We start from the raw sequence: 16,679 nt of genomic DNA, 5'->3' as shown, positions 1-16,679 counted from the left end.
GACAGCTGACTGTGAGGTACTCTGCGTGTGTTAGTGATGTGTGTGTCTGTGTGTGTCATCATTATAATTTTCAAGCAGAATTTAGCAAGCAAAACAAACATGAATAAAGAGCTTTTAGGTGAGGATAAAGTGACTAAAATCTATACATTTCCTTACGTTTCATGGGTGTCTTAAGTACGGTGGCCCTGAAGTGACAAACTCAACATTACAGAAACAAAAAACAAAAACCTATAAACAACAGAAAACAAAATGCTAAAAAGTTTTAATGATGAAGGAAAGTTAGTTTTAATGTTTGCTCTGGTTCAAAATAAATATATTTGAAATCTTCCCTGTAAAAGTAATTAATAATGCAAATGTGTATATAAAATCATTGTAGACCAGGCTAGTTTTGTACCTCTATACCACCGTATTTGACAACAAATTCACGTACAGTACAAAGCCAAAGCTGCATTAATGTAGCTTTAGATGTGGTATAAAAAATAACAGTATGTGACATTTATGACGGCACATCGTAGATCAGTTTCTGCTGAATTTAAGCCTTGAAATAAAGCGTGCAGTCTTTTAATTGAATTCCATCCGACTGTGATATCATTTCCCTCTAAGACAATAAGCTGGTTTACAGTGAATAGACGTATCATTTCTGGCTATAGAAGGCCATGTAGAATGGGTGAAATGTGTTAATATATGTAAATAAGTTGAATCTGACCTTAAATCTGCCAAATCTATACAGCAAAAAGGTCAGATTCGACAAAGATTAACCGCGCTGCCAAGTTCCTTTCAGGTGGGCATGCAGCAACAGTTTGAGCTGGGCAGGTTTCTAAGGAGGCGTTACAGCAACTTCCTCAGTGAGGACTACAATAACAAAGAGGTATGTGTATGTGTAAACAGTATGGTGTATGTCTGTGAGTTCCTTTTTTCCCCTGATGTCCCCTGTGAGCCTGTGTGCTTCAGTGTCACCTTATGCTGTTGTCAAGGGTGCCCTTGGCCCAACATGTGAAATCATGTTGTTAAGCCACTGTCTTTATGAGCTGTTACACATACACCAAGCTAATTAGCATGGCTCCTACTGGTGATATCACTGCCGTGGCCTTGTAATATGCTGTAACATGGTGGGTAATTTGGCCCCTGGGCTCCATGTGCAGTTGGCAGCATGCATGTTGGTCTGCATGCTCAGCACACTGTCATTATAAAGGTCTGATTTCTGCTTTGTTTTCCTTTTTCACACTCACTGTCTCCCCTTTTCCCCTTGATTTCTCTACCCCTCCTCTCTTTCTCTCTCCCAGCATTGCTCCTAGCTATCTTCTCCTTCTCCTAAATAACACGTTATTACCACACAAATACCATCTCTTCTCAGTACCTGTCATTGGCCATTTGTCGCCCAAGTCTCTGTCAACTTGTACCGTACCTTTCCACGCGCTGCCATGTCTGTTTAATTTGACAAAGAGGCAGAAAAAAAAGCCATCCTGGGCATCACAGGAACATCCAACCTTATCAGCGTGATTTATTGTGAGCAAAAACCTGACACGGCGTGACAGAGAGATATAGACGAGTGAAGGCTGATGTCAGAAGAGATCACAGTGAGACAGATATTTTTCTCCCTATCTCTCTCTCATACATTTAGATCTCTTCTGACTCCCCTGCTCTTCATGATAAGGGAATACCTCAGTTGACTTGGGAGGAGTGCAGCTCAATCATGATACACTGCTGCTTTGCTGGGGTGCATATATTTTTGCATCTATACGTGACTAAAAAGCGAAGTATTCACTTTACAGATGTAATCCTTTTTAGTTTCCAAGTGCATTCCCACTCTATAAAAAGTAAGCATGACTATAGGAATCAGTCTCATGTCTAGTACTACCATATGGATGCATTTTAATATCATGTTCCCTTCATGTTTGCCACAGTTATACGTGAGGAGCACTGACTACGACCGCACTCTGATGAGCGCCCAGGCCTGCCTCGCCGGGATGTTCCCCCCGACCAGACGCCCGGCTCCCATCATGCCCCAGTTACTGTGGCGTCCTATTCCAGTGCACACCACCCCCAGGGCACAGGACAAGGTAGGCTGCTGAGCCACATAAATATTTCCTTTCACACGGCAGCCATACACACCCGAATAGAAACTTGTACAAGTTAATTTGAGTCTCTCTCTCTGCAGCTCTGTGTTGCTCTCTGTGTTCACATCAGCTCAGAACCTGCAGCGCTGAAATTCCCTATTGTTTTACAGTGAGAAATGCACATATAATTGTGCCCAGAAGACTAGCGATACCTGCAGTAAACGTGCATTATTTCCACTGATGTTGTGCTGTTGTTTTCGATTTCTCAAGCTGCTGAGGTCTCCGGGCAAAGACTGTCCTAGGTTTAGAGCGCTGATGACGGAGACTTTTGAGAGTGAGCATTACCAGAGGTTCCTCAAGGCTCACCAGGTGAGACAAACCACAGAAGAGACAGACTTAGAAAAACACTGCAATGTAATCTGTTCAATGACGCTGTGCTCACAGCTCATTTTGTGTTAAACATCACTTTGCTATGAGTCATGTGCCTGTTAACCACGGAAAAAACGTGTTTGTTTCCCTGTTGTTTTTACATCATCAGAATTATATAACCAGAACTGCTGTGAATAATACTTTTCCTCACATCAGCTGCTTCTTTTCTGCTTTCTGCCTTGATCTGAAAATTAACAAACACTGTGAAATGCACATTCGTATAAAAAAGTGATATACATACTTCACAGTAGCTGGTGCCAATGCTACCCGCACCTCTAGTGGATGTTTAGTTATGCTGTAGACATGATGATTTTCTCAGGCACGGTGACTCCCGTGCAATTTCTCTCACATTCTCAGAGACGCTAATTAACGGTTGGATTGAATTAGATTAAGAATTACAATGAAATGGTTTTAATTAAACAGAGTCCCATGTGCTGCCTGTTAAGGTGCTGTTTGAGATCAGGAAGGGGCCTCCTGCGTTGAATTGTTACACCCTCTGCTGGAGGCACATAACCTGCAAGCTTGATGCATGAACCAAAATGGTGCCATTTTTCACTGCACCGTCTGACCAAAGGCTGCATTTACAACCATCACTGAAATAATAACCAATCCAATTCATCAACTAATGTCTGCAATATTAGTTTATCAGTGCATCTACAAAATCCAAAACATATTACCCATATATACAAACATATGTGTTATATTCTTTGACATTATATAAAGAATGAGTTGAATGCTGTGATTACAATAACTGAGTTTAGATGCTTACACTCAACTTGAGTTTTATTTTATGGTACTAATACCCCACATTTAAGTGGGAAATATTAATGTTGCCTTCACGGAAGTAAATCAGATGGAAATGTTAAAATAATAAAATAAATTAATAGTTAAGGGCCAACTTTCATTTAAGTTACTTAATGGGGTAAATCTATGAAACATATGACAGAAAAGCAGAACTTAACGTCCAAATTTGTCAGAAAATTGTCATTATTGATTCTTGAATTATGGAAATAAAGGTGCTTTGTGAGGTGACTTTGACCTTTGACCACCAAATGATAATCAGTTCATTGTTGAAGCCAAGTGGACGTTTGTTCCAGATTCCAAAAGATTCCCTATAGGTGTTCCCGAGACATTTCGATAACAAGAATGATCCCAATGGACATACAAGACAATGCCACATCTTAAAATATTTACTTTGGGCCATTTTCTTTGGAATTTCATTATATTTCTAATAACTATATTGTATGATCAGAATGTCTTCCACCACTGGTTAAATGTAATGTTGTAACTCTCTTCTGCACGTTGCAGTTCTTTGTTGAAGGACTTTCCAACCACACTGGCTACCCCGTCTCCAAACTGGTTGGGAAAAAAATGTGGAGGGTCCACGACACTCTAACCTGTCAGGTATACTTGATGTGTCACACACATGAACACAATTGATCTAGCTGTATTCTGCAGTTTACAAATGCTTCAATTACTGATACAACACCATCTGCAGAGCAGTGAGATGGAAACAGAAAGGGGGAGAAGAGAAGCGATCTGTTTTCTTCAACACGCCTGCAGAGTGTTGAGGAGGGGGCTGGAGCATGGGGAAATAATTTATATACATACACTAAGACATGAATAGGAGAACATATTGAAATCATAATTAAAGCATTAGGAGATGGGTGGATTCTAGGCCAGGTTGAATAAGCTCATTCACACTTGCAAAATGAGCATCTGTTATCTTCAGACTGGTGCTAAAAATAGCTGGAATAATATGAACGATGAAACACAGCCATTTAAAACTCCCTTTGTTGCGATTCGTGCGTTGTGTAATGTGATTATTAGCGCGATGCAGTGTAATGAATGCTATTTTCTTGCACAGAGAATCCATAACTTGACTCTCCCACGCTGGGCCACCCAAGATGTTCTGGACACCCTGAGGAGAATTGCATCATTTGAGGTCATGTACAGCATCCTCAGTCACAAGAGGAAAGAAAAGGCCAGGCTCTCGGGGAGGTGAGGATTAACACAAGATATAATTAATTAAAAGCACTTTTCGGAGAGAGAGAGAAACAATTACAGTAGTGCATCCAACAATGTGCAGTGGGCAAGAGGCCTTGTTTATGCCTCAGACAGTGTAAAGTGGTGGGCCGGGCTTCCTAAAAGCACATATGAGCTTATGGCAGAGATATGATTACAGCGCTAAGACAAGATGCTCTGTTAGGTCAAAACGATTGCGCTGCTGTCTGGGAAAATTTCATTTGCACTGTTGACACTGATGTGCTTATTTATCAGGGGTGCTGCTGAATGCCATCCTGAGGAATTTCTCCAGGGCTGTAGAGCAAGGGAGTCCTCTCAAATTCATTATGTACTCAGCTGTAAGTTCAACGTTTGGGCACACACACATACACACACATTTTGAATGTCTCGTGTAAACTGCTGTTTCACATCTTCTCACCGCCTTGATGTTTGTCATTCCAGCATGACTCTACACTCATCATGCTGCAGGCGGCTTTAGGCGTGTACAACGCCTCCTTCCTCCTTATGCCGCCTGTCAACTCTTTGAGTTCTACCAGGAGTATGATGGGTAATGACGTCCCGCCTGCTCTTTGCATAATTAATCACACTTTTTAGGTCAGATGGTCAAAAACACCAGATTTCGCATCCCACTGTTTAGCAGCACCAAACCATATAAGACAATTCTCTTGTAACGTTTTAATATCGACCCAGGACTGCAGTAAGCAATTTAACATGATCAAAAAAACATTTACGCAACACTTTACAGCTAATAACCATCATTACAAGTTTAAACGGCATTCGGAGCATCAAAGCAAATAACTGTGTGTGTTGTAATCTGAGCTTCTCTGTGGGCTACATTTAGCGCTGGTCTGGCTGCAAGTACTTGTTAGCACCTGTGAATCCTTTTTGTTATACCTAATAATGTAACTCTGCACGGTGCTCATATGGCAGTAACCTCTGATAAGGCGTCCTGACCCATGATGTTGTGGCAGAAACATAACCACGTGCCCCGGTTTCCTCTCAGTCAACACTAATGTGAATGTTAGCAATGCTTTCGCTGTTAGCTAGCACGACACAGTTAGCTGCTATTTGCCTTCGCCATGTTGACATAAAAAGTTTCAAATTGCAGTTAGTGTATTGTAGATAGTAAATCGTTTTACTGTAACAAACAGTACAATTATGATTAATAATGCTAATTTTTTTTTATATTAGGGCTATAATTTATGCTCCCTTTGTTTTTACTGTTTCACACACAAGATTATATACCATTTAAAGATGGTTTACAAAGCCCGCGCATACATATCTTGTCTATTTATTTATATAATGTTAATTGTGCAAACTGGGAAATCATACATTACTAATTGTCATTTGATTGTTTGTTACAACAAAACACCCATTACCTATCAATTTACCATTTAATGAGTGATACCAAACAACTAGCACAAGTGTGTGTAATCTCATTGTGTTAATTCTAAAATTCCCCAGTTCTTATTCTCTGGAGCTGTATTACCGGAATGACTCGTGGCGCGACCCCTTCCCCAACCCTGTCCCAGGATGCAACGGGCTGAACCCCTGCCCTCTGTCCATGTTCACTGAGGTGATCCGGGACGTGGTGTCAGAGAACTGGGACGCTGAGTGTGGGTTTCGGACAAAATGGTCAAGCACAGGTAAAGAAGTTGTTTTTATTTTTTTACAATTAATGTTAGGCTGCTACTGCTATTCACACATTCAGACTAAAACACGCCTGTTGTGAAATAAGTATGTGTAATGTATACATTTATAATCTTATAACTGGCTGCTACTCTGATATTTCTATATAGCCTACATTTTGAGTAAATATTGTGTGCTTTGCCTTTTAATTTATTATGTTAGTGTACTCATTAGCATCTTGTCTCCATTTTCATTGGGCTGTAAGAATGTAAATGTTCCCTCTGTGGGACGAATAAAGGATTTATGTGTTAGATTATGATTCTCATGCTCGCACTGACTTCTGTTTCAACACATATTTTGCCACCGTTAACGCTTCGCTGCATTATGTTTATTCTTGTATTCACTTAAGGGACCAGTGTGGGGGATTGTGAGCACAGACTGTCTGGTTTAAAAATATCAAGGATTCTGGAAATCTTCCAAATTGTTTTCACGTTCACCTAACAAGATCGTTTCTCCCACAGGTGTCATAACAGCTCTTGCAGTGGCCGTGGGTCTCCTGGCAGTGGCGCTGTTGTTCAGCATAGTGGTGGCAGTCCGCAGGAGGAGACCTCAATACTCCAGGGGTGTAGTGCAGAAGACTGTCACACTTATCCCAAAATACGAAGGTGCCTCTCTAACAATAATGTGCCTTGTTAGTTTCTGATCCTGTGCAGGGGCTCGTGACCCTTTAACTTATTCTTGTATAATGTTGTTTGTGTGAAAGAACAACATGAAAAAAAGGAGAAAAAAGCCTATATAAAATAAACATTATTTATAGCACACATCAGTAGATTTTATTAGATTCACTCTGTGACAGTGTGTATTTCACACACTGACATCCACATTTTGGTTCATATCATTTCACATTCTTTGCTGATCGGTTTCTCACTCCTCCTGCGCCTTGTCGGGGTCTGTGGGAACTGTGGAATGACAGGACAAATGATGAGTGAGATGTTTTGAAATACGCCCAAATTGTATTGTGTTTCATTTCCATGTTCAAACTATTTACTTCTGCTGCAGTTGTAAAAATAGACTGCCTTCAGATTTGAGTGTGTGATTACATAATCAAAACTAACTAACAAATAATTATCAGTAAACAACAACAAAAGAAACCCCCCCCCCCCCCCCCCCCCCCCCCTCCCCATCATCCCTCTCATGCCCACTGTTCTTACGTCTGATGCTCAGCTTGCACTCCACCTCTCCTTGCCCAGATCATTGACAGCAATGCAGGAGTATTTTCCTGAGTCAAAAGTGCCTGGCTTGCGAATGTTGAGGGTCAACACTCCCTGGTAGTTTCGCATGAGGAACTTGGGATTCTCACCGAGGATCATCTTGTTTTCATCCAGACAATCTTAGGCTGAGAAAAAGTCACATGATAAATATGTTGCAATACATCTTATTCTTACAATACAAGGCTATTGTTTGTCACAATCTGTCTTGTTTCCTGTTATTTTCTGAATAGTGTTCGCCCCGCTGTGTCTGTTTTTTCCTATGTTTTCCCTTCTGTTTGATTACCTGATCCTGTTCACCTGGTGCCTTTGTGATTTGCCTTCCCACCCCAGCTGTGTCTTGCATGAACTTAAGTTGTGTTTTTTTGTAAGTAGTTGTCAGATTCTTGTTCATGTCCAATGGAGAGTTTTGTTCAGTTTTTTTTGTTGGAGAGATTTGTTACTTTTGTTAAGCTTTGCCCTGCTCAGCCTGAATACCTGCAATTAAGGCTATCATTCTGTTCAAACCTTGTACTTCCTGCATTTGGGCCCAACCTACTCTGCTTTCAATCTAACATCGTTGGTAGATATGCATACAAGTCTTACTTACAGCAAAATTCCGAGCGTTATTTGAATGAAAACAGGCACCGTCCTCCTTCATCTTTTCACGCTCCACAGTCTTTTTTAACATGCATATTTACCTTGGGGTACCCTTTGACAGAGCAGCTGATGGTGGTGCTGTAACCGGCCACTACAGATCTGTCGACAAGGGGCTGAGTAAACTTGGGCGCACAGGACTTGTCTTTCTTCGTGTAGGGTGCTCTCTTGATCTCCAGGTCTTTGGGGGAAGGAGAGACAACTTATTTAAACCCCATAAATCAGAAATGTGGTCCAAATTCCTTGACTCCACTGGGTGTAAAATGGAATCCACACTAGGAACAGACACATGGTACTGTAAATACTGTACGGGAACACACCTGTCTTTGCAATGACAGCCGTGTTCTTGCAGAAGCACGGATCGTCGCTCCGGCCGCAGAGGTTTTCACTGTACACGCGGAACATGTACTCGTTGCCCATGATCAGATCTGTCGCTGTGCAGTTTGTCCGTCTGTTGTGCTCATAAACAGTGAACCATTCCTGGAGAAAGAAATATGTTATAGTTACATTTAGGGAAGGCACTATTTTAGTTATTGCAGTTTTTCTAAAATGTGATGTTTAAATATGCAGCATCTTAATATGTATGTGATCATTTGCATACCTTTCCCGAACATTGGATAATGCAAGGTGGACAATTCTTATTTTATTTGGTTGATTAATTGAAATCTCTCTTTTGCTCAGTCCATTAAAGATACTGTGAAAATCCATAAATAATTATATTTTGTATATCTTAGGAATTACATGATATAACTTAGGCTAGGAATGATATATGAACAAACCCCTTTAAAACCCTCAGAATATAGATACATTTGTAAAGTATGGTATATTCAAGTAGTGGAGATTTCTGGATTACATTATAAGAAAAATATTATTATTTTGCACAACAGGATAGAAAGATGTGTATTTTGAAAGACATTACAGGTAACAAAAATGTAACTAAAACAATTATCATTTGGAAACTCAATGGATGCTGTATAGTAGCTGCCCAGGGATCTTGATACTATCATGGGTTTAATTGAGTCTACATTTCACTGTGTTCTGTGCTTTGCATATTTGTGATGATAAGAAGTTCAATTGATTCAAATCCTCCATTAAGAATAAGTAAAAACTACATTATTACAAACAAATTGTAACTTTTGCTGAATTTAGGAGAAATTAACTGATACAAATTGTTGTAAAATAAAACCTAATTTTGTATTTTGTATGTTTTCTTTCCAGTAGTCTGAAAGAGGTTATGTCATGAGAACAAAAGCCCAAACTCTCAGAATTAAACAGTGAAGAAACAATGTTTTTGACTAAAGTGTGAAAATAAAGAATATGCCAAGCAGCCATAGAGACTGTAGGTTTTAAACGCTACCCCCGTTTCCTCTCACACCTTAGTCTTCAGGTCTGCCTTTTGGATGGTGTATCCAGTAATCTCACAGTTGCCATCGTCCTTTGGGGGCTCCCACTCCGTTGCTGCATTGAAGCCCCACACTTCTGTCACATGAAGTTTCTGAGGAGGTCCAGGTTTATCTTAAAGGAATAAATGTCAGATTTGAAATGCAATTTTAGTTTTAACAAATTTGAGATAATCCAATGTGTGTTTTTCTTCAAACAACATTTAACAAGTAGCCCAGACAACACCAGACAACCTTACCAACAATCTGGATCTGGATGGCAGCTCTGTCCTCCATGTTCTCGATCTTTAGCACCAGCTCATATTTCCCAGTGTGCTCTCTCTCTGCTGAACGGATGAAGAGGATGCTGTCCACGTTTGAGTTACGGATGCTGACCATAGTGGGGTCAATGGGCTGACCATCCTTGAACCAGGTTGCGACAGGGCGAGGCTTACCCTATTAGACACACAAACGACCCACTGCTCAGGAAGAGGATTTACTCATAACTCATCGGTGATGAAAATGATTGATGATGGCAGGAAACATTGCTAGTTAAAAAATGCAGAAAAACCAGAGATACATTTTCAGCTCCCTCTTGAGCCACAAAATGCTTTTATTATATTATTTAAAATACTTCCAACCTCTGTCAAGCATTACTTGTATAACGCCCATTTTTTTCTCCAAATAGTTTTAGTTCACACAATTTTACCACTGGTCTTTATCTTCATACAGCTTTTTGCACAACGTATCTAAATCTAAAAGCTCGTATATGTTTCTAACCTGGAAGGGGATGGTCAGGTTGATCTTTTCTCCAACTTTCCTGATGAATCTTGTTCTCAGATCGCGGGGGAGGCGAATCTTAGGATACTCTAAAGTAGAAAAATACATTTGATTAAAAAACATGTTATGATATTATGATAGTACTAAGCATGTGTCTTTAAATACCATAACAAGGCCAACAAATACTTTAACTGAATATGAGATTTAATCGATAAAAAAGGTCTACAAGTAGATTTGTTTGTTCACAACCTGTCCTGACTCACCCATGATCTCTCGGATGGTGACGGGCTGTCCCAGTGAAGCTGGAGGACTGCGGCCAGCAATGTTTACTGCCACCACTCTAAAGTTGATCTTCTCTCCCACGGGGAGGCCACGCACCACAAATCCTTGCCTCTCACAGAGTTCCTGGTTTGCCACCACCCACTCAGTATCTGAAATAAAAGAGAATTACATGAAGTAAATCACAATGTGAGTGGGATTCAATTCTGGTGACTTGTTATGTTTAATAGACTATTTTATGTAGGTTTAAAGATTTAACATTTCATTGATTATTATAGACATTCATTCCCTTATTATGACTGTGTACTGTGCCATTTTTAAAACTGACCTGAGCTGTCAAATATGTCCATAAGTTATGACTGAATTTGAGAATGTTGTTAAATTGTCCAGTTATTGTCATTTTGTTGTAAGCAGTATGGTTGGTGTCATCACCTCCTTCCTTGCAGTATTCAATTACATAGCCATCCAGGCCTCCAGCTCCAATCTTCTCTGGGGCGAGCCACTTCAGGGTACATGTGTTGTCCGTCACATCGTGCACCGACAGACGAATAGGCTCGCTAGTTGCGGCTAAAGGTGAAAGAAAGAAGATTAGGAGGGTCCCTGAGTTGACTAAAGGTTGAGGATGCACAAAGGGAAGTAGCTGAGGAAGATTGAGTGCAAATAGGTTAGGGTTACGTACCAATGGGCATGAAGGGTTTGGAGGTGAGACTTGGCTGAGATAAGCCAATGCTGTTTATAGCAAACACCCTCATCTCATAGTAAACACCTTCAATCATCCTCTTAGCCTCATATGTAGTTGGTTCATATACATCAAAGTTAAGCTTTGTCCATCTGGAGGAACCTTTCTTCTTCCTCTCCATGAGATAACCTGATGGAGGAAAAAAAAGAGAAACATTCATAATGGGCAGAATAATTATTTAAAACAAGTAAAAGCAGTGAAAATACATTCTGTACGCCCAGGCCATTTAATATAATTAAATATATCAAAATCCATCCTTTACCTTTGAGTGGTGCACCGCCATCAAATATGGGAGTATCCCAAAGGATGGTACCGCAGTCCTCTCCCACTGATGTGCATCTGACATTCTCAGGGGGGTCGGGCACATCTTAAATAAGATCACAGTTACTGTAGTTTTAACGCAAACCAGAAAAGCTTAAAACACAGATTAAAACTTTGAAAACTTGTAAATTGTAAACCACATTTCTGCAAATGCGTTACTATGGTTGTAAACAAAATCACTTACCCACAATCTTCACAAATATCATAGCCTTGTCCTCTCCAGCGGGGTTGGTCACACAGATGGTGTAGTTGCCCTCATCTTCCCTCTCTGCGCCCTCAATGACGAAGCAGCTCAGGTCTTTCCTGGCCTCCACCCTGATGCGCCCTTCACTCTCTGTAATTTGCTAACAAACAGAAACAATTCTGTGTTTAAGTGCCTTACTTTTCACAAGTAATTCAAATCGGCACAGTTCATCTGACTTTCTGAAGATGGAATCCACAATTTAATCTTGAGAAAACAACATCTGGCTCTAAATATAAATGGGTCGAGTGTACTAGAGTCACTTTTATTTTAACAAACTTGGGTGGCATTAAACGTGACACTTAAAAAACAGGATAAAAACCACCTCTATTACAGTATGTGCACGGCTTGGAGCAGGTTTGACCTTAAATGCCTCCTAGAGCGGCTAACCTGCTAACAAGAAAAGCTTTCGGGTAAATCACAGAGGCATTTGGACCAATTAGACAGGCATTTATGGGTCATTTGATTTCACCAGAGGGGCACTTTGGCAGCACATCAGCTTACCAGTGGTGTTAAAGTATTATATGTATGTGACATTAGGCCAAAGAAGTGGCATGAGATTATCTAATTAAGGCCCAAGCATATCTTGTTTCTGAAATAGGTCAATATCATGGACAGACTATTTCATTAGCTCGTCTCTGGCCCTAACTGCCAATAATTCCCAGGGGTTGGGTCGAATCGAATCTCAACCGAGCAGCAGTTTTGTTTTCTGGTGAGCTAGCATTAAACTGAAGCCCAGAGACCCAGAGGGAGATGGCAGAGTAAGGACAAACCAAAATAACAGGCAATACAGCACACACATATTAGGCTGACCTTACAATATAATGGATGTCATGTTCATGAAGTGGTCATTTCTGTAACATGATTTTCTACTTTTCTATTGAGGAAATCTGTTGTGTTAGCTAGGTTTTGCCTTCTGGACCTGATAAATGTGCACAATACTGACAAGTTATGCCATTCAAAATGTGCGGTGACCCTTTACTTTCACTTCTTACTTTATCTCCTTTCGTCCAAACACAGGTGGGTGCTGGCTCTCCTGTGATCTCCACATCCAGACGGAGCTTGTTGCCTGCCACTACAATGATGGTGTTTTGGGAGACCATGTTTCCGGTGGTGTCCAAGTGGATCTTTGGAGGATCTGGCGAATGTACAACATGCAAAGGTAGAGTGCATGTGGACTTAGGTTTGAGATATTGTGATTAAGTTTGACGTATTTGTGAACTGAGATAATTAACGGCTACCTACCTTGTCTAGGCACATAGTCAACCTTAATTTCTGTTTTGAGAGAGAGAAAAACATGTTGAGAATGTTATGTAGGCTGCTAAAGATGAATGCATCCATGAACACCATTGAAATCACCCTTTCTCACCCAAGAAGTTGAGTTTGGCAGAAATTGAGAGAGCGTATCCATCAGGAATAAATGTGTAGTCTCCAGCATCCTCAGGCTTCACATCATCGATAAGCAGCCGATGAAACCTGAAAAAAGCAAGAGAGAAAATATGGCGTAAAGAAAACACAATCTAAAGACAATATTAAGGAAGATGTGTCATCACTGTGGATCAAACACACCTTGTGTTTGATCCACAGTGATGACACATCTACTAACAAGGCTTTTAAATCTAATCATATGTCGTTTTACCTTCCGATGTGAGTCATTTTGATGCGGTCGCTTGCCACGACTTCCACTCCATCCTTGAACCACTTTCCTGTGACCTTTTCATCGGAAACCTCACACTTGAACAAAGCCTGGTCTGTTGCCCTGACTGTCAGATCAGCAATGTCCTGCAACACCTCCAGTTGTTTTTCTAAACAAGACATTGGAACAACAGCTCAGGCGGTGGAGAAGAGTGCGTGAAGGTGAAAGGGGGAGGGAGGGTAAAGTTCATGATGGCAACACCTTGACACCTACTGCCATGAGTTGTTAGTTTGTTTGTAAAGAGAGGCGTTAAGCCCTGAGGCCAGCAGTTAAATTCAGCTGCATCTTCATTTAAATAAGAGACTAAATACAGTATAATCTATATAGAATGAAGTCTGTTCACTTATTATTTTAACAATATAATTTAAAATAAACTACCTTTTATATTTTATGTTTTATAAACTCATATCATTTTTCAGAAGAATATTATTTGTTGGTACCTTCCACCTCCAGCTCTCCTTTGGTATGCCCCCCATTTGTCCAAGCATGGTACATTCCAATGTCATCCAGTGCCGCCTCCAGGATGATAAGAGTGTGCTTAATTCCATCTTTCTTGAAGCGAAACCTTGTGGAATCGTGGTCTTTGACAAGCTCTATATCCTCAAAGAACCTGGAAAAAAATTGAAAATATGTGAAACAGGCCACTGCTAAATATTTAATACTAAATATAACGGTGAGCACAAGTCTTATGATTTCAGGAAGTACTTTGTCAACATTCTGTGACTGCTTGAAGATTGCTTTGGAATGCATGAATGGGTTTGGATTAATCAAGGAAAAATTGTACTTGTTGGACTCTTAAAAGGATACTATGTTTCCTTATATTATTCTTAGTATTATCAATTAAATCAAATTCCACGCAAACAGACAGACATATTGATGAAAATGTCCAATGAAACAAAGGCACAATCAGAATGAGTTTTGTATTCATTTGAAAGGTTTCTCCCTTTGGACGTCATTCTGTAAACAGACTGTGGTCCCCATAATGTCATAATTACAAGTATACAAACACACACACACATTAAGTAATACAAACCATACACACAAACATAAATCTTCCATCACACTTAAATCTTTCAATCAATCTCTCATTTTGCATTGTGAAAATGCTAAGTGGTTATTCCCCTTATTTATTTGATCTTTCAGTTTGTAGTTATACTTGCAAAGCGATATTGTGCCGAGTCACATTAAAAAAGCCATATCTAGACTTGGGTTGGAAGTGTTCATATACAATACGGTGGATGATATAAAAGTTTTTTTACATTTGGAAAATTGAAAGAATTCAGTTGTTTAAAAAATGAAAGGATTCAAATTAACCAAAATGATGCTGGTGTCTCTATTACGCTGTTGAAAGAACTTCACACTTTGATATCCATATATTTGGGGGATGACATTTACGTGAAACAATTGTATATGAGACATGCACAATGACAGATTCTAAAGTACAAAAACAAGTTGATTTTTGCAAAGTTGTCTTTTGGTTCTAACTGTAATCAAATCGTAAAGTTGTCGAGGCTTTATTGTTAAATTGCAGATATACTGACCACATGACGTGGGCGCCCTCCTCTGACACCTCAATCTCAAACTCCACTCTCTCTCCAACGACCACGTGATAGTCATCCATCAGTTTGGTGATGGTCACAGGGGGCTCTGGGCAGGGCAGAGATGGACGTTAGAATTCAAAAATTCAGCAGGAACTCAATGTTAATGCCACAATGTTTTCATAATGTACCTTTGACGAACACCTCTGTGAAACACTTGTCCTCTCCAACAACACACTCGTACGCAGCATCATCAGCCAGGGACGTCCTATTGATGGTGAGGGTTCTGACGTTTCCTGAACACTCCATGATGTACCTTGAAATCATTTGAAAGTATTCTTTTATTAAACAATTTACATGTTTAAGTACAAATGTTTTGAAATGATAATAACAAAAAAAGTGATGTTACTTAAGTTCATGTTGATCATTATTTTGAAAGAGTAGGCTTTTGTCTAACAGACCCAGTTTATGCATTTTCACATAAGCCATAGATTTGGCTCACATTCAGGCCTTACAATTTAAACATTTTAGGTGTTTCTATCCTGGGGGGTGTATCTAGATTTGGTTTACAGGAGGCATAAGATGTCTTGGAAGTGAAACCTGCTTAATCCTCTGGGAGGATCCTTATGAACGCCTAAAAATAAAACGTGTTGATGGCAGCGTCATTTCTGAGCATGACTTTTTGCGCGGATCATTTTAGCAGAGTATTTTTAAAACGCTGCCTTTCAAGTCCATCTAACCTCAATGATTAATGTCATACACCCAAACTTAAGCAAATGTCTTGCATGGACCCTATAAGGTCACAAAAGACACTTGGAATGGTCTACGTGAAATACATTGATGTGTGTGTGCATGTGGGTATGGTTTGGTGTGTACTTGGCTGAGGGTTTGATCTCCTGGCCATTCCTCAACCATTTGACCTGGACGTCGGGGTCCACCACCTCACACTTCAGGACAATTTTCTTGCCTTTCTGGACTGAGTAGCAAGAATCAAGCCTCTTCAGGAAAGCTGGGAATTCAGGAAAAAAGGGAAACATTTTAAGAATTAGCAACTCATCAGTTAGTTAAAACCTCCCATCTCTTTTTTTGTGTCTAGTTTCATGGTGCCCTTGCTCTTGCCTACTTCCCTCCCCTGCTAACCTACCCTATTATCTCTCCTTAGGTTAACCCTCACCCCTTAATTCAATTAATTAACACTCCTCTACAACTTCCCCTCTCTTCCACTCCTGCTTAACCTACCCTCGCTGTGCTTTGGCTCGACGACCTTCATCTTTTTCAGACGTTTCAGCATGCCCCTCAGGTCGGTGATGCCATACTCAAAGGCGATTTTCTCATACTCGCTCGGATGGGCACTCTTAAGCAATTCCCACACGTCTATCTCTGGTATCTCTTTTACCATTTTCTTCTTCCTGTTAGTAAAGGGAAAGGGATATATGTCATTTGGAATAGAGAAGCTTTACAAATTGGAATAATCATTCTGTGTACTTGATAATATTGCAAACCAAACAACGCTCAGCTTCTCACTTAGTGGCTTTCAGCAGAGCACTGAAATCCAGATTTCCGTCGTCCTCTCCACCATCTCTGCATGTAGGGAAAGACACATACGGTATACAAAGCATACAATTTACATCTAATGACATGACAATGACACATTACTGGTGC

At 40.2% G+C, this 16,679-nt stretch overlaps 2 protein-coding genes across 2 annotated transcripts in view; one reads left to right on the top strand and one right to left on the bottom strand.

The window, feature by feature from the left end:
- LOC117544927 (testicular acid phosphatase homolog) overlaps window positions 1-7,079 on the top strand; it is a 9,071-nt gene extending 1,992 nt beyond the window's left edge. Inside the window, 10 exon segments of the mRNA XM_034214456.1 lie at window positions 782-868; window positions 1,905-2,060; window positions 2,328-2,426; window positions 3,795-3,890; window positions 4,354-4,484; window positions 4,765-4,849; window positions 4,953-4,998; window positions 5,001-5,058; window positions 5,976-6,157; window positions 6,662-7,079. Of these exon segments, the coding sequence (XP_034070347.1) occupies window positions 782-868; window positions 1,905-2,060; window positions 2,328-2,426; window positions 3,795-3,890; window positions 4,354-4,484; window positions 4,765-4,849; window positions 4,953-4,998; window positions 5,001-5,058; window positions 5,976-6,157; window positions 6,662-6,843 (1,122 nt within the window). The 3' untranslated portion in view covers window positions 6,844-7,079.
- Window positions 6,937-16,679, bottom strand: part of mybpc2b (myosin binding protein Cb) — a 23,419-nt gene continuing 13,676 nt past the window's right edge. Inside the window, 23 exon segments of the mRNA XM_034214455.1 lie at window positions 6,937-7,099; window positions 7,352-7,518; window positions 7,521-7,536; window positions 8,089-8,225; window positions 8,365-8,524; window positions 9,420-9,559; window positions 9,684-9,879; window positions 10,204-10,292; window positions 10,467-10,634; window positions 10,915-11,049; window positions 11,162-11,350; window positions 11,484-11,588; window positions 11,727-11,886; window positions 12,779-12,921; window positions 13,029-13,058; window positions 13,153-13,259; window positions 13,423-13,588; window positions 13,920-14,089; window positions 15,021-15,126; window positions 15,209-15,333; window positions 15,894-16,026; window positions 16,257-16,426; window positions 16,542-16,598. Coding sequence (XP_034070346.1) covers window positions 7,361-7,518; window positions 7,521-7,536; window positions 8,089-8,225; window positions 8,365-8,524; window positions 9,420-9,559; window positions 9,684-9,879; window positions 10,204-10,292; window positions 10,467-10,634; window positions 10,915-11,049; window positions 11,162-11,350; window positions 11,484-11,588; window positions 11,727-11,886; window positions 12,779-12,921; window positions 13,029-13,058; window positions 13,153-13,259; window positions 13,423-13,588; window positions 13,920-14,089; window positions 15,021-15,126; window positions 15,209-15,333; window positions 15,894-16,026; window positions 16,257-16,426; window positions 16,542-16,598 — 2,860 coding nt within the window. The 3' untranslated portion in view covers window positions 6,937-7,099; window positions 7,352-7,360.

This window comes from Gymnodraco acuticeps, unplaced genomic scaffold, assembly GCF_902827175.1.
Source record: "Gymnodraco acuticeps unplaced genomic scaffold, fGymAcu1.1, whole genome shotgun sequence".
NCBI classification, from domain to species: domain Eukaryota; kingdom Metazoa; phylum Chordata; class Actinopteri; order Perciformes; family Bathydraconidae; genus Gymnodraco; species Gymnodraco acuticeps.
The sequence above is the reverse complement of the archived record's forward strand: the minus strand, read 5'-3'. Positions and strand labels throughout refer to the sequence as shown.